The 24,891-nt window shown below is 38.5% G+C and overlaps 1 protein-coding gene across 1 annotated transcript; it reads left to right on the top strand.

Annotated features, from left to right (window-relative positions):
- Positions 1 to 18,535: 18,535 nt before the first annotated feature.
- LOC103412083 (serine/threonine-protein kinase 52-like) lies at positions 18,536 to 24,378 on the top strand. Its single transcript, XM_029096074.2, has 6 exons — positions 18,536 to 19,923; positions 21,121 to 21,242; positions 21,479 to 21,687; positions 21,776 to 21,950; positions 23,345 to 23,479; positions 23,671 to 24,378. Exons 1-6 carry the CDS (start codon positions 19,551 to 19,553, stop codon positions 23,875 to 23,877), a joined length of 1,221 nt encoding a protein of 406 aa, XP_028951907.2. The 5' UTR covers positions 18,536 to 19,550; the 3' UTR covers positions 23,878 to 24,378.
- Positions 24,379 to 24,891: the final 513 nt, after the last annotated feature.

The following is a 24,891-nucleotide window of genomic DNA, read 5'->3' as shown; positions in this document are numbered from 1 at the left end:
GTACATGTCATCACCTGGTTGGTGGCATGAAGAAGAGTACGGGTTGTACATTTTATCACCTGGTTGGTGGCATGAAGATGAGTTCATTCTTCACATGTCATCACCTGGTTGGTGAGAATAAGGGCAAGGTGTCTAGGCACATTGTAGCAAGTGTCGAATGACACAAAATATGTTGAACCCTTTCAAAGCACAGTTGGCTTATGTATGAATGTGTTGGAATGTATGATTGAACGAATATACTGTGAAGCTGTTCGTTTATTTGTATAGTCTTGTTGACATATACTTAGACTTTGTTTCATGTTGGAAGCATTCATGTTGAAGTTTTGAACCTGAGTGTTTCATTACTAGAAGAGGATTAGGATCGAGTTGTCTAAATCACCCTTTTATTGAATTCATGCCGAACGGCTGAAGCTTAACACTTGTACAATGTGAGTTTACTTGTAATAGTACTTCAAGTGATCAACATTCCATGGATGGCCAAGGGTCTTGCCATCGGAGCTTCTAAGCTTGTAGGAGCCAGGACGACTTATGCCAACAACTTCAAACGGTCCAACCCAGTTTGGACTAAGTGTTCCTTCACTCGGGACTTTGTCGTAGAGTAATCTTTTCTTCAATACCCAGTCCCCCACGTTGAAAGAACGAGGTTTGATCATTGAGTCGTAGTAGTTGGAGATGCGCTGCTTGTATGCGACATTCCTCAAGTGAGCCTGGTTTCTGTGTTCCTCGACTAGATCTAAGTTGAGGGTAAGTTGTTTGTCATTTTTGCTTTGCACGTAGTTCTGGACTCGGAACGTTGCTTGGTTAAGCTCAACTAGGACAACTGCCTCTGTACCAAAGACAAGTGAGAATGGGGTTTCTCCTGTTGATGTCCGATACGAAGTGCGGTATGACCAAAGAACTTGGGGTACAAATTCTGGCCAACAACCTTTAGCCTTGTCCAAGCTGGTTTTCAAAGTTCGTTTGATTATTTTGTTGATGGCTTCAACTTGTCCATTAGACTAGGGATGAGTTGGGGAGGAAAAACATAAGTTGATGTTGAACTTAGAGCAGAACATCATGAACTTATTGTTGTCGAACTATCACCCGTTGTCAGTGACTATCGCATTGGGAATGCCAAATCTGCAAAGGATGTTCTTCCATACGAAGTCTTCTATTTTTGCCTCAGTAATGGTTGCCAAGGGTTCTACTTCGACCCACTTTGTGAAGTAGTCAACTGCAACGATTGCATAACGAACCTTGCCTTTCCTTGTAGGCATTGGGCCGATCAAATCAAGTCCCCATTGGGCGACGGGCCAAGGGCTGATTATAGGAGTGAGCGGCTCGGGTAGGGAGTGAGGAATAGTTGCGTAACGTTGACACTTATCACATGAGCGGGATATTCTGATGGCATCTTGGTGAAGTGTTGGCCAGTAATATCCTTGGCGAAAAGCCTTGTGTGCTAGGGATCGAGATCCAGCATGATCTCCGCAGACTCCTTCATGTATTTCCCGAAGGACAGTTTCCGCCTCTGCGGGTGTAAGGCATCTTAGGTATGGTAGGTTAAAACCCCGCTTGTAGAGTTGGTCATTAATGATCAAGTAACGGGTAGCCTTGTATCGAATGAGCTTAGCTTGGACTTTGTCATTTGGAAGGGTGCCATGAGCAAGGAATCTATAAATCGGGGTAATCCAACTATCCCCCTGTTGTAAATTGCACACTTCCGCAGCCATGATGCTTGGTGCTGCCAACAATTCGACCTGTCTCCCAATCTTGTCTTCCACCGCTGAGGCGAGGCGAGCCAAAGTATCTGCATGACTGTTTGCCGCTCAAGGAATTTGGGTGATTTGGTAGTGGAAGTTCTTGAGCAACAATTGTGTTTGTGCCAGATAGGCTGCCATGGAGCTATCCTTAGCGTCAAAGTTGTTGGTGACCTGGTTAACCACCAATTGAGAGTCACTGAAGATATCAATTTGTTTAACCCCAAGGTGTTTGGCCAAACGTAAGCCTGCTATGAGAGCTTCATATTCGGCCTCATTGTTCGACGCCTTGAATTTGAAACGAAGAGCATACTCCATCACCACTTTGTCAGGGGTCGTAAGGACTAGTCCTGCTCCACAACCCTGTTGGTTGGACGAGCCATCAACATATAGACTCCATGCTAGGGCTGTTGGTTCTATTTTCTGAGCTTCCGAGGGTAATGAAACCACTTCTTTAGGCGTATAAACAATGTCAACAGGATATGTGAAGTCGGCGATGAAGTCTGCCACTGCTTGGCCCTTCTCAGCTGGCTTTGGTTGGTAGGAGATGTCAAACCCACCCAATACTATCGCCCATTTGATCATTCGCCCGGAAGTGTCAAGACTTTGGAGTATCTGTCGAAGATGATGATTGGTAAGCACAATGATGGAGTGTGCTTGGAAGTAAGGGCGAAGTTTTCGACTTGTGGAGGTTGAAGATGATTTCAAGGCTACTGCCTTTGAAGAGGATTCCAAGAAATGTACTAAAGGTTTTTCTTTGATTTTTGAGATAGAAAGATTATCAATCTTTATCTCAAATTTATCTAATTGTTTACCAATTGTATGAAGACTCTGATTGGTAAAATTATTTTGTTCAATAATTGGTTTGGTTCCTGCATCTTCTTTTGGGATTTTGAAAGGAGTTGCTGGAATCTGTTTATTAGCAGTTGTGATGAGAATAGTTTCTTGTGGGGGATGAATAGAAGAGACAATAGTCTTGTTTTCTTTAAGCCAATTTTCTTTGGTTATTACTTCAAGTTTTTTGTCAGACTCGTAGTACTTCTCAAATTGTGTAATGGTTGTATATAAATCGTTGGCTTTGTTATTCAATAAATTACATGCCCCGTACATTTTATTAAAGGTAAAAGTAAATGTAGTAAGTGGTGGATTATCTTGGTAGAAATGGATTTTCTTTTTTAACTCACTGTGTCATGACTTTAAATCCTTCTCTTCCTTTTAGCGTAACGTAAAAAAAAAAATCGTTTGTAATAAAATAAGAGTGGTGCTATTCACACATTTATTTTTACATCTCATGTAACATCCCACATTACCTAGGGGAGTGGATCATCTAAGCCTTATATGTACATTCCCACCTCCATTTAGCACGAGGCATTTTGGGAACTCACTGGCTTTAGATTCCATCGGAACTCTGAAGTTAAGCAAGTTCGCACGAGAACAATCCCAAGATGGGTGACCCATTGGAAAATTCTTGTGTGAGTTCTCAGAAACAAAACCGTGAGGGTGTGGTCGAGGCCCAAAGCGGACAATATCATGCTACGGTGGAGTCCAGCTGGGAATGTGGTGGGGGCCCGGGCTCGGATGTGACATCTCACACACATTTCTCAATTTACAGCTATAGGATCGAATGAATTAAAGAAGAATAATTGACAAAAATTAATAAGGGTGTGTGGGAAGTAAAAATAGGGGTGTGAATAGCACTGCCCTAAAATAAAACTAAAGGTTTTTTTTTTTTGCTTAAGGTTATTTTAATTAAATTTCTTACTTATTTTAAGTCACACACACAAAAAAAGTTTTACTTTTGTTTTTAAAATTGAAAGAGAGGAAGAGATCAGAGAGAATGTGAGACTGGGCCGTAAGGGAGAGAGATTTTTTTTTATTTTAAATTTTTTAAAATTAAAGATGTTAAAATCACCTGTAGGTGATGCTTAAACAAAAACCATCAAAATTTTATTTGTGAAATTATGTTACTACCCTTAACTTTGTTGTGATAGAAGACTAAATAGTCTTTTCACCATCTTTTGGTTAATGGTGCGAAATATATAAGCACACAAATTAAACCCTCTTTTTATCAAATGTAGTAAAGTATGTAAGTAGGGATCGTTCTAAACCGGGGATTAGGAGGGCTTGCTAAAACCTCTAAACTAACTCAAAAACATAAAAACAAAGTTAAAAACGTTTGAATAGACTTAAAGAACTCAAAACAGGTTCACAAGACTCAAAATAACTTAAAGACACTCAAAACTGCCTAAAAACACAAACTAGGCAGTTTCTGACTCTAGCACAACTTTGGACGAAATTTGGGTTTTGACTTGACTCAAAACACTCTAAAACACAAACAAACAAATTTTAAACACTCTGAAACAGGAAAGTAAAAGGGGGATTTTAGTTTTGATGAATTTGAAACAACAAACAAGTTATAAAACTAGGAAGATTGTAAAACAAATTTAAGAAATAAGATGATGGATGGATTAGTTAGAGGCCCGTTCTTCACACATGACACACTTGTATATGAATTGATTTCCAATTGCTTTTCAATAAACTATGAAACTCAACACCCCAGATTAACCGTGATGCACTAATTAATCCTCAGATTTTCCTTGATTTATTGAATTGGATGAATGCATACGACAATCCAAATTATTCTCCAAAAGTCCTCTACATGAATGCATAATAGAGATACAATCAAAGATCATTACGTTCTATGAAAATCATAAGTGTTAACGAGGCATTCATAACTATGAATGCATGATACGTTTGCCAAGAATTCAATTAACGCGATTGTGACTAGCAACCTTCACTACCAATGAATATAAACTTGTAACGATTAGGTGAAACTCATTTATATTCTAGCATCTAATTCATGCATGAAAACTAAGTATGCATCCTTAATAAACATACAAGAATTAGTTATGAATAAAATAGATAATTGAATTGCAATCACAACTTATCAAATCACAATTGGAAGAAATCAATTTAAATCTCAAGCATGTTCATGGCTTCAAACTTCCCCCTAACTAAATAGGGGTTTAGCCACTCATACTTACAAAGCAAAGATAAACAAATTTAAACATTGAAAACAAAAGAAAGAAAACACCTAAAAACGCTCCAACAATCCAATTTGAATGGCAAGCACGTCCAAGATCCTTCTTCTTCTCTTTGTAGCGGCACAAGGTGTGGTTTGATGGATGAGTGGTAAATTATGGTGGTGGATGGATATAGGTGGGTTATGGTGAAGGGTGGATGGGTGGATTGTGTTCTCTTTGGTTTTCTTCCCCCTTGTTATGGTGAAGGGTGGATGTATTTATAGGCTAGGGAGAGGACCACTCCATTTCCTTTGCATGTGAGCTTGTGTGGGTGTGTGTTGGCATGTTTCCTCTTTACATTTACACACACATGCTTCATCATTTCAACCACAAAACACACACATTTTCTGCCATGTTTTTCCCTTTACATTTACACACACATGACCTCCATCATTTCAACCACAAATCAACCCATTTTATGCCCATGTGTGTGTGTTTCCTTTGCCCATGTGTGTGTGTTTTTCCTTTGCATTTGTACACACATGTTCTTCATTATTTCAGCCAACAATCCACCCATTTTCTGCCCATGTCAAACTATCCATGCCTTGCCTTTCTCTTTGTGTATGTGCTGTCCACGTTTCTGAACCTTTCAGTGTTACAATGCCCATAACTTCTTCTAGAAAAATGATATTAACAATCCGTAAATTGCTCCAGAAAGTAGACATCCGTAGATTTCCATGAATATAAGGCTCATTTTCTAATTCATTCTGAGCTGTTTGTAACATGCTTTCAAAGTCAGCTAATCTGCACAGGCAGTTTTGACGAATTTGTTGGTTGTCCATGTTTCTCTTTTGCACATGCCTTTCTTGCTGTTTTCTTCTTTGCATGTGTGTGTTGTCATCTTTGTTTCTCCTTTGCACATGACATGTGCTGTCCATGTTTAGATCCCCTTTGCATTTACACACACATGCTTCATCATTTCAATCACAAAACACACACAATTCCTTCACCTTTGCCATGAGTTTTGTCTTCACTTTGCATGTGGGCTTCTTTGCATGTGTTTTCTCCCTCTCTTGCCTTGAGTTTGCATGTGGGCTTCTTTGCATGTGTTTATCCTTGCAATTACACACACACATTTGCACACACAAAAGCCCAAAACGTCCATCCTCATGTCTCCATGTTTGCACCATCCAATCTTAGCCCAAAAATGCTCCACAATGCTCCAAAATGCATCTTCTTGCATCCTTGGCCCATAGAACCTACAAACACACAAAAATGGCTTAAACTACTAACATAACTAAGAACTAAGAACATAAATGCACGAAAACAAACATACTAAGTCGCATAAATATGCTCCTATCAAATTCCCCCACACTTAGCTTTTGCTAGTCCTCGAGCAAAACAAAGAAACAAAACATAAGAACAAAACAAAACCTAAACCTTCCAATATTTACCTTAGGGATTTTCAATGCAACATGACATGCAAAAGATCATCATAACCACATATTTTGGCCTTCCCTACCCTTGAGCACATACTTAATCATAGTCACCACATACTAGTTCACATATAACCAATTAAAACAATGTTTTGAATGTAGTAACATGCCTTAGAGAATCTGCTCAATTCCTTACAAGATACACTCTTATTTTCACTCCGATTTTCTGACTACACACCCTACACTAGGTGTATGTGAGAAGATTGATGTAAACATGAAAACGAACACTCACATATGTTTATAGCAAAGAAAGCAATTTCTGGAGTTATTAAGCATGTATAGATATGATCTCATGACTGGAATGCTACTACTTAGATGCGAGAACCAGGGACACCATATGCTCGTACCAATCCCAAACTCCACATATTGAAACGCATAACACTCAAGATTGAAGTTAAGGGTTGTAACGGGGTTAGGGGTGATTGGCTAACAATGAAAGGTAAGGAAACAAACGTTTTTAAAGCATAATAAGCAAAGTAATGAAATTGATGCTTAGAATTCCCTTTGAATGCAGCAACTAACTTTAAACACAATGGGGTTATTCATTCAACTTTTTAGGGCCGATTTCAACTATAAACAACACTTGTGAGTCTTTCCTCACTTATTTCAAACTCTTTTTCTTTTTTTTTCTTTTTCTTTTCTAACCCGTGCCTTATTACTTTCTTTTGGCACACAAAACACAAAAATCTCATTCCCCCATACTTGTTTTCTGCATAAAAACAATCAAAAGGAATTCATTTTAAGTCATGCTTCATTATGCTTTAAAAACAAGGGTATGGATAGTCCTAATCTAGGCTAGGTAAGGGAAATGTGGTTTAACAAAGAAAACAGGCTAAACAAGGCTCAACGGGGTTAAACTTAAACAAATATGCACGGGATAAGCTTTTTGGCTCTAGTTCACTACACAACTTCATCTTGAATATGTGTTATGCAAATCAATGTCATGCTTTGAATGGAACGGGCATAAGTTCTAGTATTTGGAACTAAATGATGAAACGCCTTCTAAGTAGCAACCAAGCAAAGAATGATGAGATCATGCAACGACTTTAGAAAACAAAAATGCACAGATTAATAACTCTCCAAAGAACGTATTAGGCTCAAGTCTCTCAAGGTTGTAGTGTTAGTTTGAGTTCCTTCCTTCAAGCATGTTACAAAAACTGATTTTTTTTCTTTGTGATTACATGTGAATTCGTAAACTATAACTATAACCAAGCATAAATCAAGAGCATATCAAACTTCCATCCATGTTTATAACTTTCTTTAACAGTCATGCAATTAAAAACCAAATCCTCATTATTTGTGTTGGAAGGTACCCTAAGACACAAACAAACACACAAAAACAACTCTTTTTGGCTTTTTCAAAACAATTTTTTCAAATTTTTGTCAAATTTTCGGATTTTTATGTCAAAACATACTAACATGCTTAAAAACACACTAAAAACACTTAAAACAGCAAGAAACAACATTGTAAGTGATAGGTGAATAAAATCCCACGAAAATCATGCAACAGCAACTTGTTTACCCCCCCACACTTAAATCTAACATTGTCCTCAATGTTTCAAACATAAACTCACACAAAAGCAAACAAACAAACAACGAGGAAACATGATAAACATGGCAAAGTAAAAGCAACAGAAAGGAGGGTTAAAGAACGCAAACACCTGGTTTTGGAGTCGGAAATTCCTAGGTCTTCTTTATTTCCATGGGTTGCCTCCATCACTAATGAGAACTCTAGGCATGCCAAACCTAGCAAAGATATTAGTTTTCACAAAATCTGCAACAACCTTTGAATCGTTAGTCCGGGTGGCTTTGGCTTCCACCCATTTGGAAACATAATCAACAGCTAGCAAGATATAAGTGAAACCAAAAGATGGAGGGAAATGACCCATGAAATCTATACCCCAATGTCAGAAAACACTATAATAAAAATAAAATAAATAAATAATAAGAAACAAAATAAAGCAATTGGACTGAAAACTTCCCTAGTTGTAGTAAAACCAAGCGATGACCCCCCAAGCTAAAATTCTGTAATCAATTTCAAGGGTGGAAATAACCAAAAGTTCCTGCAAAGAAAAGAAATAATTCAGTTAAGTAACGCAAGAATTGCAAACGAAAAATTGAAAATCACGATAAAAGACAATGAATAGAACTAATAAGTGATCATTGGTCGTGCTTGTTGACTTTCCACAGCTTTCCTCTTGAACTGGGTGACACTTAGCTTTTTACTTGCAAGTGATGATTTGATGATATTGTACGGCGAAGCTTTGCTCTTTGGGAATGTTGCAGTTCCCTATTTGTTCTCCAAGCAGATGTGGCAGCTTCTCTAGTTCCTCAGCTCGGACTCCTTCCGCTGGGATGATTGTGCAAGCTGCATTCTTCTCTGCTTGTTTCTTCTGTACGTTGTCTCCACATGCTGTTGGTATCATTTTCGCTCGCCTTATCTGTTCTTCAGGTAGATGTGGCAGCTTCTTTGGAAGTACATCAGCAGTGGAAGACGAGTACTCGAGAGCAATTTCTCCATGTCCTGCAGGTTAGAACAAAGACAAGGAAAAGGACATGGAAAATGCATGATATGAGATACTCTTGCTTTCAACCTTTATGATATGAAATACTTTTGCTCTGGATGGGTTGTTTGCAGGGGTATCCTAGGGAATGAGGAATACAGTGTGACTCGAGAGGGTTCTTTGGGAATGCATTCTCGGAGATGAAGAAGTGCTGAGAGGGTGTGCCTTTGCTGTGGAAGGCGAAGGTAAATACTTATAGGACTTTTCTTCACAACCGGAACTATTCTCTCACTCATTGTCGGCAGCCGGTGGATGGATGAATAGTACAAATTACGCGCTTTCTGACAAAGCTGCCCGTAATTTCCGCAAAGCAGATTCCTCATTGATATCTGGAATCGGCGCTTCGAGCTCTGAGCATCGTCGATTGTAGAGGTAGCATGTGACACGTGCGGATAAATCTGGAAAAGAAGATTTGCCCGTGGGTTAAAGCCCAGCTTTTGAGAAAGCTAGCGTGTCTTTGACTGTTGAATTTCCCTCTTCGATTTCTGAATTGGTGCTTCGACAAACTGCCCGAGAATTTCGCAAAGCAATTTGCGTGTGACAAGTGACGACACGTCAGGACAAATTGATCTTTTGAAATCCGGGGTTCGGCTCGTGGTTTCTGAGCAAGCCCAGCCTTTAAGAAATGAAACGCCTCTTTTGAGAAAAGAATCCGGCTTTTGAGAAAGGAAACTCCTCTTTTGAGAAAAGAATCAGGTGCTTGAGAATGGAGCCCCGACTCTTCGATTTGCGAGAGGACGCCTCTTCAATTTCTGAGAAGCGCTTCTTTGATTTCTTCTTTTTATAGAGGTGTTAATTTTGTTCCACAACACACTTGAGTTCCCTCTTGTAAACACTCCCTTCTTGCAATTTCCAAAATCTTAATCTGTCCGATCTCTTCTTTCTCAACACCTTCAGAAAATGTCTGGCCCTTCCGATCGTCGTTTTGACTTGAACATTGGTGAAGAGGCAGCTCCGCCTTCACCAGACAACATATGGCGCCCATCTTTCATATCCCCTACTGGGCCCCTTACCGTGGGGGATTCGGTGATGAAAAATGATATGACAGCTGCGGTGGTGGCCCGGAACCTTGTCACCCCAAGAGATAACAGACTGCTCACTAGACGGTCTGATGAATTGGCGGTTAAGGAGTCTCTAGCTCTTAGCGTGCAGTGTGCGGGTTCTGTGTCCAACATGGCCCAACGCCTATTTGCTCGAACCCGTCACGTTGAATCGTTGGTGGCTGAAATACAGAGTCTCAAAGAGGAGATTAGAGGACTCAAGCATGAAAATAAACAATTGCACAAGCTTGCACACAATTATGCCACAAACATGAAGAGGAAAATTGACCAGCTGCAAGACACTGATGGTCAAATTTTACTTGATCATCGGAGGTTTGTGGGTTTGTTCCAACCGCATCTTCCTTCGTCTTCTGGGGCGGCACCGCGTAGTGAAGCTCCAACTGATCAACCTCCGATACCTCCTCCTTCCGTGGCCCCGCCGACTGCTGAAGCTCCGCCGACTACTGAAGCACCACCTGACCAATGAATGTTTATTAGTTAACACATCATTGTAAAATATTTTTACTTTTATGTTTTTTTTTTTTTTTTTTTTTTTTTTTATGTATTATTATTATTATTATTATTATTATTATTTTTAAATATGTAAATTAATGTAAAAAGACTTTGTTTAACCTTCCCCCACACTTAAACTAAATAACACAAACTCACAGAAATCAACCAAATAACACAACTAACTGAACAAAACAAAATGAAAGCAGTAAAGATAAGGATGTAAGAATGCAAATCTGATTTGGTTAGCGATTCCAAAGTCTCCCTTCGTTGAATGCTTGGGTTGCCTCCCAAGAAGCGCTTGATTTAACGTCTTTAGCCGGACGAAACTTTCCTTTAAACTCCCCTCGGCTCCAAAGCATGGAATTTATCTTTTAATGGGAGGTGATACTTGAAATGATTCGGCAATGGTTTAAATTCAAGAGTGGGTGCCTGAATCATCAAAATCAGAAACATGTTAGTATAAATTAAAATTAAAATTGGAGAAGATGGCTTACTTTCTTTTTCCGACACAAACTCATTGACAAACACCACATTTTTGAACATTTCCGGGACTTTGAACTTGGCCAGGTCTACTATGATGGTTGTGGCTTGTCCCGGGTCATCAAACTCAACTGCTTTGGGCTTGATTGTCTCATGCACAGCCCCTTGGATGAATTCTTGATCTGCTTCAACCACTTCATTCTCTTGAATCGTTCTTCTTGGGAAACAAAGGCCTTTGAAATATTCAACACGATCTAGAACTTGCTTTGTTGCACCAAGAATTGGAATATCCTTTTGTACCTTTGGAAGAGCTTCCACAATGTCTTTTTCACTCTCTTCTTGCTTGGGAATCAAAAACCTGCTAGGAAAAAGGACATTGGGAGGAATATCATTAGAATGAAGTGAATTTAGAACTCCCTCACCTGAGTTGGATAACATAGGGATTTGAGGAGCTTGCAGCAAGAATTCTTCTAAACTGCCCAAGTCGTCCTCCTCCTCTTCTGCTTGCAGCAGCAATTCATCCATGTTCGGGCTGTGTTTGGATGGTTCTGGGACAGCTTCATCCTTCATGTCACCTTCCAAGGTGATGGCTTCATCGAGTTCACTTTCTGCTTTTGAATTTGCAATGTTTGAGTTGGAAAGTTCACTTTGATCTTGAATCTGTGCCATGAATTCCACAATCTGCCCAACTTGCATCTCCAATTCGTCCACTCTTTTGACTCGATCTTGCATCTCCTGGTTTTGATTTTCTACTCCCTGATTCAAAGAGGTGAGTAACTTATTAAGTGTATCATTATCCAAGGATGTACCTGAATTGAATTGGGTTGATTGTTGTGGTGGCTGTGACGGTTCATATGGCCACTGATAGAACTCTTCTGATGGCGGCAATTGTTCTTCTTTTCGTAAACCCTGCGCCACAGAAATTAGTCCTTCAAGAATTTCATTATAATTCATGGGCATACTTTGATTTGATTGGAATTGTTGTGGGGAATGCTGTGATGGCTGCATAGGTCTTGAATAGAACTCGTCTTGCTGCCAATATCCACCTTGTTGAAATTGTTGAGGTTCATCCCACATATAATCTGAATTACCTCTCCAATCTGAATTGTAAGCGTTGGAAAATATGTTGCCCCTTGATTGGTTATGGCCTTGATATCCCCAAACATCTTCATTTGCATAAAATTGAGGACTTTGATAACCTTGCCCATAGGGCACATCAAATGTAGGGACACTTGGCATTGTGGTCCGTTCGGCATTATGAGTCAATTGAGCAGTGAGCTGTGCCAATTGAGCTTGAATGATCGCAAGTGCCATGTCTCGCTCCATTTGTACCTAAAATCAAAGGAAGAAAAAATAAATCAAATATCAAAAGTAACACAAAACAAGGAAAACAAAACTAAGAAAAAATAAATCAAATATCAAAAGTAACACAAAACAAGGAAAACAAAACTAAGTCAGAAATTAAAACAAAAACAAACTAAACAAAAAGAAAAGAACCAAGGGATTAGCAAAGTTTGCTAATCCCCGGCAACGGCGCCAAAATTTGGTGCGAAATATATAAGCACACAAATTAAACCCTCTTTTTATCAAATGTAGTAAAGTATGTAAGTAGGGATCGTTCTAAACCGGGGATTAGGAGGGCTTGCTAAAACCTCTAAACTAACTCAAAAACATAAAAACAAAGTTAAAAACGTTTGAATAGACTTAAAGAACTCAAAACAGGTTCACAAGACTCAAAATAACTTAAAGACACTCAAAACTGCCTAAAAACACAAACTAGGCAGTTTCTGACTCTAGCACAACTTTGGACGAAATTTGGGTTTTGACTTGACTCAAAACACTCTAAAACACAAACAAACAAATTTTAAACACTCTGAAACAGGAAAGTAAAAGGGGGATTTTAGTTTTGATGAATTTGAAACAAACAAACAAGTTATAAAACTAGGAAGATTGTAAAACAAATTTAAGAAATAAGATGATGGATGGATTAGTTAGAGGTCCGTTCTTCACACATGACACACTTGTATATGAATTGATTTCCAATTGCTTTTCAATAAACTATGAAACTCAACACCCCAGATTAACCGTGATGCACTAATTAATCCTCAGATTTTCCTTGATTTATTGAATTGGATGAATGCATACGACAATCCAAATTATTCTCCAAAAGTCCTCTACATGAATGCATAATAGAGATACAATCAAAGATCATTACGTTCTATGAAAATCATAAGTGTTAACGAGGCATTCATAACTATGAATGCATGATACGTTTGCCAAGAATTCAATTAACGCGATTGTGACTAGCAACCTTCACTACCAATGAATATAAACTTGTAACGATTAGGTGAAACTCATTTATATTCTAGCATCTAATTCATGCATGAAAACTAAGTATGCATCCTTAATAAACATACAAGAATTAGTTATGAATAAAATAGATAATTGAATTGCAATCACAACTTATCAAATCACAATTGGAAGAAATCAATTTAAATCTCAAGCATGTTCATGGCTTCAAACTTCCCCCTAACTAAATAGGGGTTTAGCCACTCATACTTACAAAGCAAAGATAAACAAATTTAAACATTGAAAACAAAAGAAAGAAAACACCTAAAAACGCTCCAACAATCCAATTTGAATGGCAAGCACGTCCAAGATCCTTCTTCTTCTCTTTGTAGCGGCACAAGGTGTGGTTTGATGGATGAGTGGTAAATTATGGTGGTGGATGGATATAGGTGGGTTATGGTGAAGGGTGGATGGGTGGATTGTGTTCTCTTTGGTTTTCTTCCCCCTTGTTATGGTGAAGGGTGGATGTATTTATAGGCTAGGGAGAGGACCACTCCATTTCCTTTGCATGTGAGCTTGTGTGGGTGTGTGTTGGCATGTTTCCTCTTTACATTTACACACACATGCTTCATCATTTCAACCACAAAACACACACATTTTCTGCCATGTTTTTCCCTTTACATTTACACACACATGACCTCCATCATTTCAACCACAAATCAACCCATTTTATGCCCATGTGTGTGTGTTTCCTTTGCCCATGTGTGTGTGTTTTTCCTTTGCATTTGTACACACATGTTCTTCATTATTTCAGCCAACAATCCACCCATTTTCTGCCCATGTCAAACTATCCATGCCTTGCCTTTCTCTTTGTGTATGTGCTGTCCACGTTTCTGAACCTTTCAGTGTTACAATGCCCATAACTTCTTCTAGAAAAATGATATTAACAATCCGTAAATTGCTCCAGAAAGTAGACATCCGTAGCTTTCCATGAATATAAGGCTCATTTTCTAATTCATTCTGAGCTGTTTGTAACATGCTTTCAAAGTCAGCTAATCTGCACAGGCAGTTTTGACGAATTTGTTGGTTGTCCATGTTTCTCTTTTGCACATGCCTTTCTTGCTGTTTTCTTCTTTGCATGTGTGTGTTGTCATCTTTGTTTCTCCTTTGCACATGACATGTGTTGTCCATGTTTAGATCCCCTTTGCATTTACACACACATGCTTCATCATTTCAATCACAAAACACACACAATTCCTTCACCTTTGCCATGAGTTTTGTCTTCACTTTGCATGTGGGCTTCTTTGCATGTGTTTTCTCCCTCTCTTGCCTTGAGTTTGCATGTGGGCTTCTTTGCATGTGTTTATCCTTGCAATTACACACACACATTTGCACACACAAAAGCCCAAAACGTCCATCCTCATGTCTCCATGTTTGCACCATCCAATCTTAGCCCAAAAATGCTCCACAATGCTCCAAAATGCATCTTCTTGCATCCTTGGCCCATAGAACCTACAAACACACAAAAATGGCTTAAACTACTAACATAACTAAGAACTAAGAACATAAATGCACGAAAACAAACATACTAAGTCGCATAAATATGCTCCTATCAGTTAACAAAAAGAATTCTATTAATATGTAGTTTGATTACATGATATACGTGTATTCGTAAACTTACCAATTAATCTTTTTTATATACAATGATATTTTACACTAACAAGTGAAGCATATCAAATTCTCTATTCATGGGTTTCAGAATCTAAGATGTTTCACTTGTAAGTGGAGAGATATATCATTAAAATGTGGCCTAGTGGCAAAAATAAGAATTTAATATGCTATGTTTTAGTGAAATTTTGCAAACCACATGACACACCCTGACCGAAATCAAGGCATGCTGGCCGTCATGTAAGAGTGACGTAGCCATGTGCACATTGCGGAAGCAATAAAGATAAGGATTATACGAATAATTAAAAACCGAGTTACTAGAGTGCACTACTAAACAGGAAGTGATAGGAGTTAGTTACAACAATAAACACTCCTAAGCAGAGCATATTAAGTCTAGGTGCAGTCCAGTAGGATAAATATTAATTATACAGTACCAGGAATGTCCTACTATTATTTAGATAGGTCAGAACCGCCGACGTCCTCAAGCCTCCAACAACAAGCTTACTTAAAACCTTGAGGGGTACAAAACAGAAAACGTGAGTGGGCAAAAACAAATGTTTTACAAAATCATTTTCTTTATCAACATATCTAACCCCTCGTTGTAAAACATGTATAATTTTCCCAGAATCAAGATATAAGCATATACATATACATTTATATATCTAAAATCATAACAATTCAATTCATGTTTCACATAATCATATTCAAATATATGCCATGCCAATATATAACAGAGTAAACAATTCAGGTGAGAATAAATTCATAGAAATATGATATGTTAGTCGGAACCCCTGTGGTAGTCTGTACGGCTGAATTCATAGTTCAAAAGTCAATCTAGCCGGAGTCACTACAATAACCTATACGGAAATATAATGCATATAAGTCAGAACCACTAAAAAAGTCTGTACGACAAGATTGGGTGCAATATAGTTATGCTCAATTTTACTCTCTCATAATAGCCGGGTGATAAATCGCTAGTCACCTACAAGTCGGAACCATAAATAAGGTCTGTACGACAAGACTGTGCACTTAAGTTGGATCCAATATGAGCATATAGTGCAGGATGTGACGTAAATAAACAGGCATGTACTTCATATCTCTGGCTAAATCACATTCATCCTAGGTGCAGTTTTATGAGCTCAACATTATTCAATCACATATCACATCATCAGTGATTCACATAATCAAACATAACTTACCTGAACTTACATGTGCCTCCACAGCACCGCATTTATATATATGTGCAACCATGAAATGCATATTCAGAATATAAAAGCATTTGACATATTATTTCAAAGCATACTTTCCTTAAAAATGCATTTCTAGGAAATATAGCAAGTATATAAATATATACTGAAAACAAAAGCCCACTCACTGGTATGTGGACAGGTCGTAACTCCCGAGTCGCCCATGGATACGCTCGTCCTCAGGATAAGTCTCACCTATATGCGAATTAACTATAAAAACGTTATTTTAAAGCACATAGACAAAACTAGCTAATAACTTCTCATACATTGCTTAAAATGGGTATATGAATATACCACAGTGACCTACACAATCTTAGGATCATCCTTAAATTTTTAGAATATTTTTCCGAGCTCTCACGCGCCGCCACGAGCCGGTAAGGGCACGGCAAAACGCGCCGGCCATGCGCAGCCACGTGCCTGGCACGCGTAACGGAACAGAAACAGCGTTAGGAATATTCCTCGGAATATTCCATTAAAACCCAACGGTAACCGTCCAAACTAACTGACGGCATTAGCATATTCTGTCCAAATTGACGAAATATTTCGTCTTCGTCTCCGGCGAGTCGCCAGTCGCCGGAAAACTGGGTAAAACTTTAAACTCACTAATCTCGCTCGTTTTTAACCATTTTTCATGAAATTTAAACCATATGAAAGCTTACAGTGAGAAGAATGGCGTTATACCTATTTAAAGCTTCCAATCTCACAAAATCAAGTCGGAGAAGCTTCGAAATTCCGACCAAAACTGCAACTCGACGTTTCTCGTAATCCCAACGTCCAAATTCCTTGAACGAACTACCCCGAGACTCGTGAGGACCTCATTAAGCTTCCTATGAGCTTAGATTTCCCTAAAACACAAGGTTTTACGTGAGTATGAACAATGCATGAAGATTGGGTTACGGGTTCACAAGTTTTCGAATGATTCCTTACCTGAAATTGGTGTCAAATGATTCGTAGCATTACAAGGAACACAATGGTGACAATTTCACCCTTGATCTGCAAGGTTTGGGGTGAGTTGAAGCTTGTCCGTACGAAAGAGGGAAGAGAGAGAGAGTGAAAACTGAGAGAGAGACTAGGGAGTGAGAGAGAGAATGGAGGAGTAATGTGTGTGGTCCAGAACTAGCCAACAACCCAATCACAACCAAAGCTTCTTAGTTCCTAAGTGGTTCCAAAAACTTAGGAGAAGCTTAATTAATCCATCTCAAAACAAATCACGCACCACACATTTATATATCCAAAGGTAAACTAGTCTTTTCACATCAACGATGATTATTTCTTGGGACGGGCTGTGACACCACATCATTTGGTTTGCAAATTTGGTTTAAAAAAAATTGATCTTCCTAGCATTACCTTGTCATTTAAGCTTGAGTTTTGGTTTGTAAATTTGGTTTTCCTAGCATTACTCTAAATATTATGCTTAAAAAAGGAGAAATTTTTCGGTAAACTGGGTACACACATAAGCATAACAAAGGACAAGAATTGTCTGCCCTCCTAGTTGTGGTGCCCTTCCATGCCCTCCTATTTTGTGCGGTCACGGTTAAGCCAGGTCAATATTTTATATTAATTTTTTAATGAGATAATAAGACAAAAAACAATAAAAATATAAAATATTGACGTGGCTTAACCGTGACCGCACAAAATAGGAGGGCATGGAAGGGCACCACAACTAGGAGGGCAGACAATCCTTATCCCATAACAAATGGTGTTCCCAGCTAATTACTTACTGACAACTCTAAAATAACAATTAAAACAGAGATAACTCTTTCAAAAATTAATTGTTTTGATAAAAATAATAAAAAAAAAAAAACAGTCATTAGCCGATTCCAATTCCCCATATCGACCCACCACCATTTCTCGTCCTTCCCCAACGGCACCGACGACCATTTCCACCATTCCTCCCGTGGAACCATCCATACCATCTTTACATTCTTAATCATGCTTAATCATTTTGTAGATCAACCAAATATAACAAAAATCGAAATAAATAAGAAAAACATGATTAACTGATGGGGATTTTGCTGACCTCACAAACCCTTAAACGACAGCAGATCTGAGGGTGCCGCTGACTATTTTCGGGTTACATGTCAACATAAGAGTGGGAGAGAGAAGAGGGAAGAGGAGAAAGAAAGTTACTGGTGTTGTGACGTGGAAGGGGTAAATTTGAAATCAGATAGGGGTAAATTTGGAGTTCAATTGACAAAAAAATTCTGATTATTTAACAAAACTTCACTTAAATGATAACGTGACTATTTTTTTGATTTTAAAGCTAAGATATCAAAGTGTTATGATTTTATTTGTTGATAACTCCATGTCATTTCATGTTCTAGGTAGTCAGAAAACTTCCTCCTTAAAAAACAAAAACAAAAACAAAAACAAAAAAAAGATTTGAGTTTTTGTCCAACTAATTTGTTGCCATTTTTCCCGTATCCGTCTGTACCTCTCGTCCTTTTTCTTTTCCTTAATTTTTGAAACAGGCCGTCTCTCTCCTCCAAAGCCGTACATTAGGCAAACCCGCGCTTCCCTCTCTCTCCTCTCCCCTTTTTCTCTCCTCCTCCTCTCTCTCTCTCTCTCTCTCTCTCTCTCTCTCTCTCTAAAACTCTCATTCATTCGCTTCTGCCTTCTGGCTGTGGCTGCCTGTTCTGGTTTTTGGTTAATCCTCTCGCGAAATCTCATCCGCAAAGGAAAAACCAAACAGAAACAATAGACAACCTACTAGCCCCAACCTGCCAAAACACCCCAAAAACGTTGTCTTTCTGTTTGTTTATTGTTGCTAAGACAACTTTGTCTTTCTCCTATTCTGTAGTGTTCAAGGGCCAACCTTTTCGTCTATCTCTATAAATTATTCATCTTTTGGGATCGATTGGGATTTTTTGCACGCGTGAAATCCTTCTGGTACTTGTCCGTGGGTTTGATTGGTACCTCAAGGGTTTGTTTTGTGTGAATCTTATATATCTAGTTGTGGAAATTGAGTCGTTTTCTTAGAGTTTATTGCCATTTTTTTGGAAAAAAGAAAAATAAAAAGGAAGTGGTTGGTGACGAGGTACTTGGGATTTTGAAGATTGTTTTTGAACTGGGAATATAAAAGAAGGGAAGCTGCTATCGATTTTTCTCTTTGGCGCATGATTATCAATACTGGAGGCAATTTGGTTGTTGTGATTGAGTTTCAATTGGATCATATTTTTCTGTTTGTTTGTTGAATTTAAAGATACCTTTGTTGGTTAAATCGATTTGTTAACACGAAAGGCTTTTCGAATTTATCTGTTTTGAGCATTTGTCATTGATGGGATTCATCCAAATCTGGCAAAGATGATGATGAGATGATGATGAGATGACGACGAAAGTTTGAAGCTTTGTTGATCATGTCTCTCTAAGACAGCAGTTTGACACAGATTTGTTTTTGGGATTTGCTTGTTTTCTTTTGATTGTTTTTTGTTGTTTCGATTACTCTTTGGTAGTTGGTGTTCTGCGATTCGGTTGTTCTGCATTGATTGTTAGCAATGGATTCAAGGACAAGTGAGAATGTTGAAGTTGCGGATGTACCAAACATGGTGGATCACTTGAAAGGTAATATGAAGTCAAAGCTCAGAAGTGCAGGGAGTGTGAGTTTCAAAGAGGTGGAACCAAATATTACGGGCACAGGAAGTATTAGTAACAAAGAGATGATCTTCCGAGCGGATAAAATCGATTTGAAGAACTTAGATATACAGCTTGAGAAGCATTTGAGCCGGGTTTGGTCCAAAAACATTGAGAGAACCAGGCCTAAGGAAGAATGGGAGATTGATTTAGCTAAATTGGAAATAAGATACATTGTAGCTCGAGGGACCTATGGTACCGTATTCAGGGGTACCTATGATGATCAAGATGTTGCAGGTAATCACTAATAATGCCATTTCCATTGTAATTTTGATTTTGATTGGTCCTGTAGGATATCGTGTTTTTGTTTTGATTACAATGGAGTTGCCGATTTGTTGAATACATATTCTCCAAGTATCTCTGATGTTAATTTGGGATCTCATCACCAATTTTAATTTGGATTGGAGTGTAACGATACTGATGTAATATTAGAATTTGAATAATGGTGATGTTAAAGCACTAATTTGGAATATATCAAGTTTTTAGGCATAAACTGGATTACATGTTACATGTTCACATTTGAGCCATGACATGTGAGTTTTATATGGTCATGGTATGCATGCTAATTTATCTTTAGATATTCACCTTATCTTGACGTAGTGATGTATTAGAAGGTTGTGATTGCAGGGCTTAAGTCGAATTTTGATCGACACATCAAAACCACATAATTCTGATATGATACGGCAGCAACTCTCTAATAATATGAACTGTATTTACAATTTTTGACTTCCGTTATTGACAGTACCATTGCATGTATGGTCAATTGTGTACTGATGTCTATCGAACTTTCTGTCAAGGCGAATATGTGAATTAAATCCTGTTGTTTCACTCTTTTCTCGCTAAGTGTTTATCAATCATATAAGTAGGTGTTGAACCTCATATATGCTCTCTTGGATGCTTCCGACAATGTAAACTTAGGGGCACAACTTCGTATTTTGAATGATCTCAACTGGTAGTAGTATAATGAATGTGTTAATTAATGTAATGTTAGACAGGCCTTGGAAATAGTAGTTCAAAAAGGAAAAAAGAAACTTGTGGAGCCAGGATGCTAGCAAATTGATAATGGATTATTAAAAAACAGGAAGAACGGAAGAGCTTAATTTGTGTAGAGAGCAAGAAATGTTATACTTTCGGGATTTTCTATGGTAGTATGAGAACTTTCTGTATGGTCCTAAAATCTGCAAAGTATCGTGTTTATGAACTACTGATATTGGGATTTGTTTGGTATTGCCTTATCCGGAATCCAATGGAGTTTGATCATTTGTCATGGTAGCATTATGATTGAATCTTGGCTTTCCGATATTGTATAACACTTGCGATTTAAATTTGGACTACGACTAACAAACTGAGGTCAAATAAGAGCAACAGAATTGTTTGCCTCTTTGTTTGCGTGTATATCGAATTCTAATTGCAATCTCATGCTAAATATTATAGTGAAGCTGTTGGACTGGGGGGAGGACAGCTATGCCACAGTTGCTGAAACTGCTGCTCTGCGGGCATCGTTTCAAAAAGAAGTTGCTGTTTGGCACAAGCTTGACCATCCTAATGTTACAAAGGTGCATACCTGTTCTTCTTTATATCTTGTGTTCAGTTTTGAAATCTGCACTATTAATGTTCAATATATTGTCAGCTGTGGAGTGATTATCATTTCCATTTTGTGCTGGTGATGTTAATAGTTATTTTACTAAATGATTCGGTAAAATAGTAGTATCTCAGATCCTCAGTGTGGTTCTTTGTTTATTATAATCCTTTGGGTTTTAACGATTCTCTCCACTCCCCTCTTTTATCACAGTTCATTGGAGCTTCAATGGGAACTTCAGATCTTAAGATTCCTACAAAAGGCTCTTCAAGTGACGGTGTAATTTCACATCCTGCTAGAGCATGTTGTGTTATTGTGGAGTACGTCGCTGGTGGGACACTAAAGCAGTACTTGATAAGAAATAGGCATAAGAAACTTGCCTTTAAGGTTGTGGTCCAACTTGCTTTGGACCTTTCTAGAGGGTGAGTTCGATTGTTCTCTACATTTCAGGGCCATGTGCTTTTCCAGTAAATTTGTATTGATCTGGGTTTTTTACCTTTCCCCTTGCAGTCTTAGCTATCTGCATTCTCAGAAGATTGTACACCGTGATGTCAAGACAGAGAATATGCTACTTGATACTCGCATAAACCTTAAAATAGCTGATTTTGGTGTCGCTCGTGTTGAAGCTCAGAATCCAAGGGACATGACTGGTGAAACTGGTACCCTTGGATACATGGCTCCAGAGGTATTCACGCTAGTTAGTATCTTTACATGTTTTGTTACCCTTAAAAGCTAATTCTTTAGTTGTGCTCTATGAACTTGGAATATAAGAACAAAAAGAAAAGAGAAATACGACAAACCTCACTACACTTTTAATGTCATCAATTAACACCTATAATTATGCATAGTTTCTAAATGCATCTTTTTGTTTGGTATTGCCCTTTAAAATGGGTGGAAATAACATGTGGCTTTCACATGTGAGCAAGCGTGTGCCTTTCATGTGAGAAAAATGCCATAAGCCTGTTGTGGGGCAAATGCAAAGGTAACTGGGCTCAGGAAAACGGTATGAAGGAAAGCTCTGACAGGGTCTCAACATCCCTATTGAAATGTTGGGGATTGCTTGTTGTAGCTGGTATTCATAGTAGTAAAGATGGTATTACAAAGCCACCTTCCTTTTACTTTTGCCCGGACAAATCGACACTTAATTGTACTAACTACTTCTCCATCCCACCTTATGACCCCTTACTCTTAACCCCACCAAATTTGCAAGTGAAGGCGATGAACACAAGGACTCAAATGAGAGGTTTTTTAGCATCCAAACTTGATTACGAATTCAATGTCCTCCTGATCGTCTCCCTTGGCATTCTTGCAATCCCCAGGCATCAAGACCCAACAAGTAATACGTTGAGGTCGAGTCTAATAACCTCTTATTAAATACACTAGCAACGCCACTGAGCATTTAAGAACTAATTTCATGACCTTTTCGTATTACTAAAAATTAGCTTGACTGATTAAGTTGAATCGAGCTTTAGATGAAAGAGAAAGAAGGGGAAGGTGATAGGGTTTAGTTGAAGAGTTGCAGATTGCAGGATCATAATTGTAGATCATACTGAAGTCATTGTTACTGATGATACAGATTAAGGATTCCAGGCCCTCGCCTGAACTAATACTTGGCATATAAAGGGCCAACCTTTTGAGAAGGGTGTTAGAGAGTGGATAGAGAGAGAAGGCATTATGGCTATGATATCAAGAAAAAAAAGGGATGTGTGCCGGTTGAGGGTTGTGATGGGGGTTTGGACAAAAGGGTCTAACTATTAAGTGTAGAATTAGAAGCTATCATTGGAACGAGCCTAGAGTTTATGGGGGTTAATTGCATTTTGTTCCTCCTTGATGAGGTAAAACCATCACTTGTGGTGTTAGTTACAAATATCTACGTAATTTTTTTTCTTTCCAATTTTATGTACATTATTATTGGGTTTGCAATGAATGTCAATGAACGAAAATTAAACTTATCACGTTCCTCTCCTCTCGTTACATCTCTCATTGCATGTTTGAACACACAGTTCAGTACAGTAGCTCATGTGGTAGCATGTAGGGTTTTCAATGGTAAACCATTAAGCTGACAATATATTTATATAGGTTTTGGATGGTAAGCCTTACAATAGAAGATGTGATGTCTATAGCTTTGGCATATGTCTATGGGAAATTTATTGCTGCGACATGCCCTACCCGGATCTTAGCTTTGCTGATGTATCATCTGCGGTTGTTCGGCAGGTAAGTTTGTTCTATGAATAGATGGCTCTTTTTTACATAAGGACGTAGAGTTTACATTTCTCTGTTGGTTCAGTCTGAATGAACTTTCGTGGTTGTCTTAGCAAAGATTTTAATTTTTTGTTCTGTTAAAGATTTGACATATAACTTTCTATGGGCGTTTCATTGTGCATATTATACGATTTTGTTATCAGAACCTACGGCCAGAAATCCCCAAATGTTGTCCAAGTTCTTTGGCAAACATCATGCGCATGTGCTGGGATGGAAATGCAGATAAACGTCCTGAAATGGGTGATGTGGTGAAACTGTTGGAAGCGATTGATACGAGCAAAGGAGGCGGAATGATACCTGAAGACCGTTCTCCGGGCTGTTTTTGTTTTGCTCCCACTCGCGGTCCATGAGCTTATTACCCTTTATTTGTACCAACCACCAAAGAAAATTGATCGGGCTGTTTTCTTGCCAGAAATAAGATAAAAACAGAAAGAGAGGTAAGGTTTTCTCGGATATGCAGTTGCAGACTCTCTTAAGGTTGCAAACTTGTTTCTTTATTGAATCAACAAAGAAAGGTTTATGATTTTCTCATCAATCTCTATTCCATCTTGTGTTTGTGATGTGGTTGTGTGTCAATACTGCGTCGTGCCATATCAACTGGTCCAAGGTGGTTATTGTTGGGGAGATGTTCTTGCATTTGAGATAAGCCGAGTGAAAGGCTCATAATGTAAAGCTATGAATGCCATGTGTTAGAATCGTAGACTATAGGAAGATGAACGGCTGAGATCACTTTGATGAATGTGTGAGCTCCAGCTATGTAACTGACATTGGCAGTGCACGATTTCTTTGTGTGAGAGTGAGAAGAATATGAACATTCCTCTGTGGTTTACAGAGGCTGAAGCATTCAACCATTCTGAGCATTTTCCATTGTACAATAATGTCATCACCTGATAAGAGATAAAGAATGCGACATGCACATGGTATAATTAAGTTTCTCTATTATGGATGTAACACAAAACCAAGAACTTACCTCTCCTCAAATATCTCATATTATTGTAGCTAACAAAACGTAACGACATGCAGAGCGGATTTATTATAGAACCTGGGTGGTCATGGGACCACCCGAAAGCCCAGAGAGTGGCTGTGAGGATCTCGGAGGACCAACCAAATCTAGGCTGAGGTGGAGGAGAAGAGCAGCAGCTGCTGTAGGAAGTTCTGCAGGCAGTTTTTTGAGTCATTGTTTTGATTCCAGGTAAGTTTGGAGCTGCCTTTGCACCTGTGAAATCTGGGGTTGGTAACATGTCGGTATCGAAAAATTAGGGAAAGAAATAATAAAATATGAGATTTTTTTTCTGAGACATTTTTTTTTTCCGATGAACCACCTTCTGAGATTTTTAGATGCAGCCTAAGTGCCTAACATGTTT

The sequence above is a fragment of the Malus domestica genome, chromosome 16 (assembly GCF_042453785.1).
Source record: "Malus domestica chromosome 16, GDT2T_hap1".
Lineage (NCBI taxonomy): Eukaryota > Viridiplantae > Streptophyta > Magnoliopsida > Rosales > Rosaceae > Malus > Malus domestica.
Note: the sequence above shows the minus strand (reverse complement) of the source record. Positions and strands in the feature narration are given on the sequence as shown.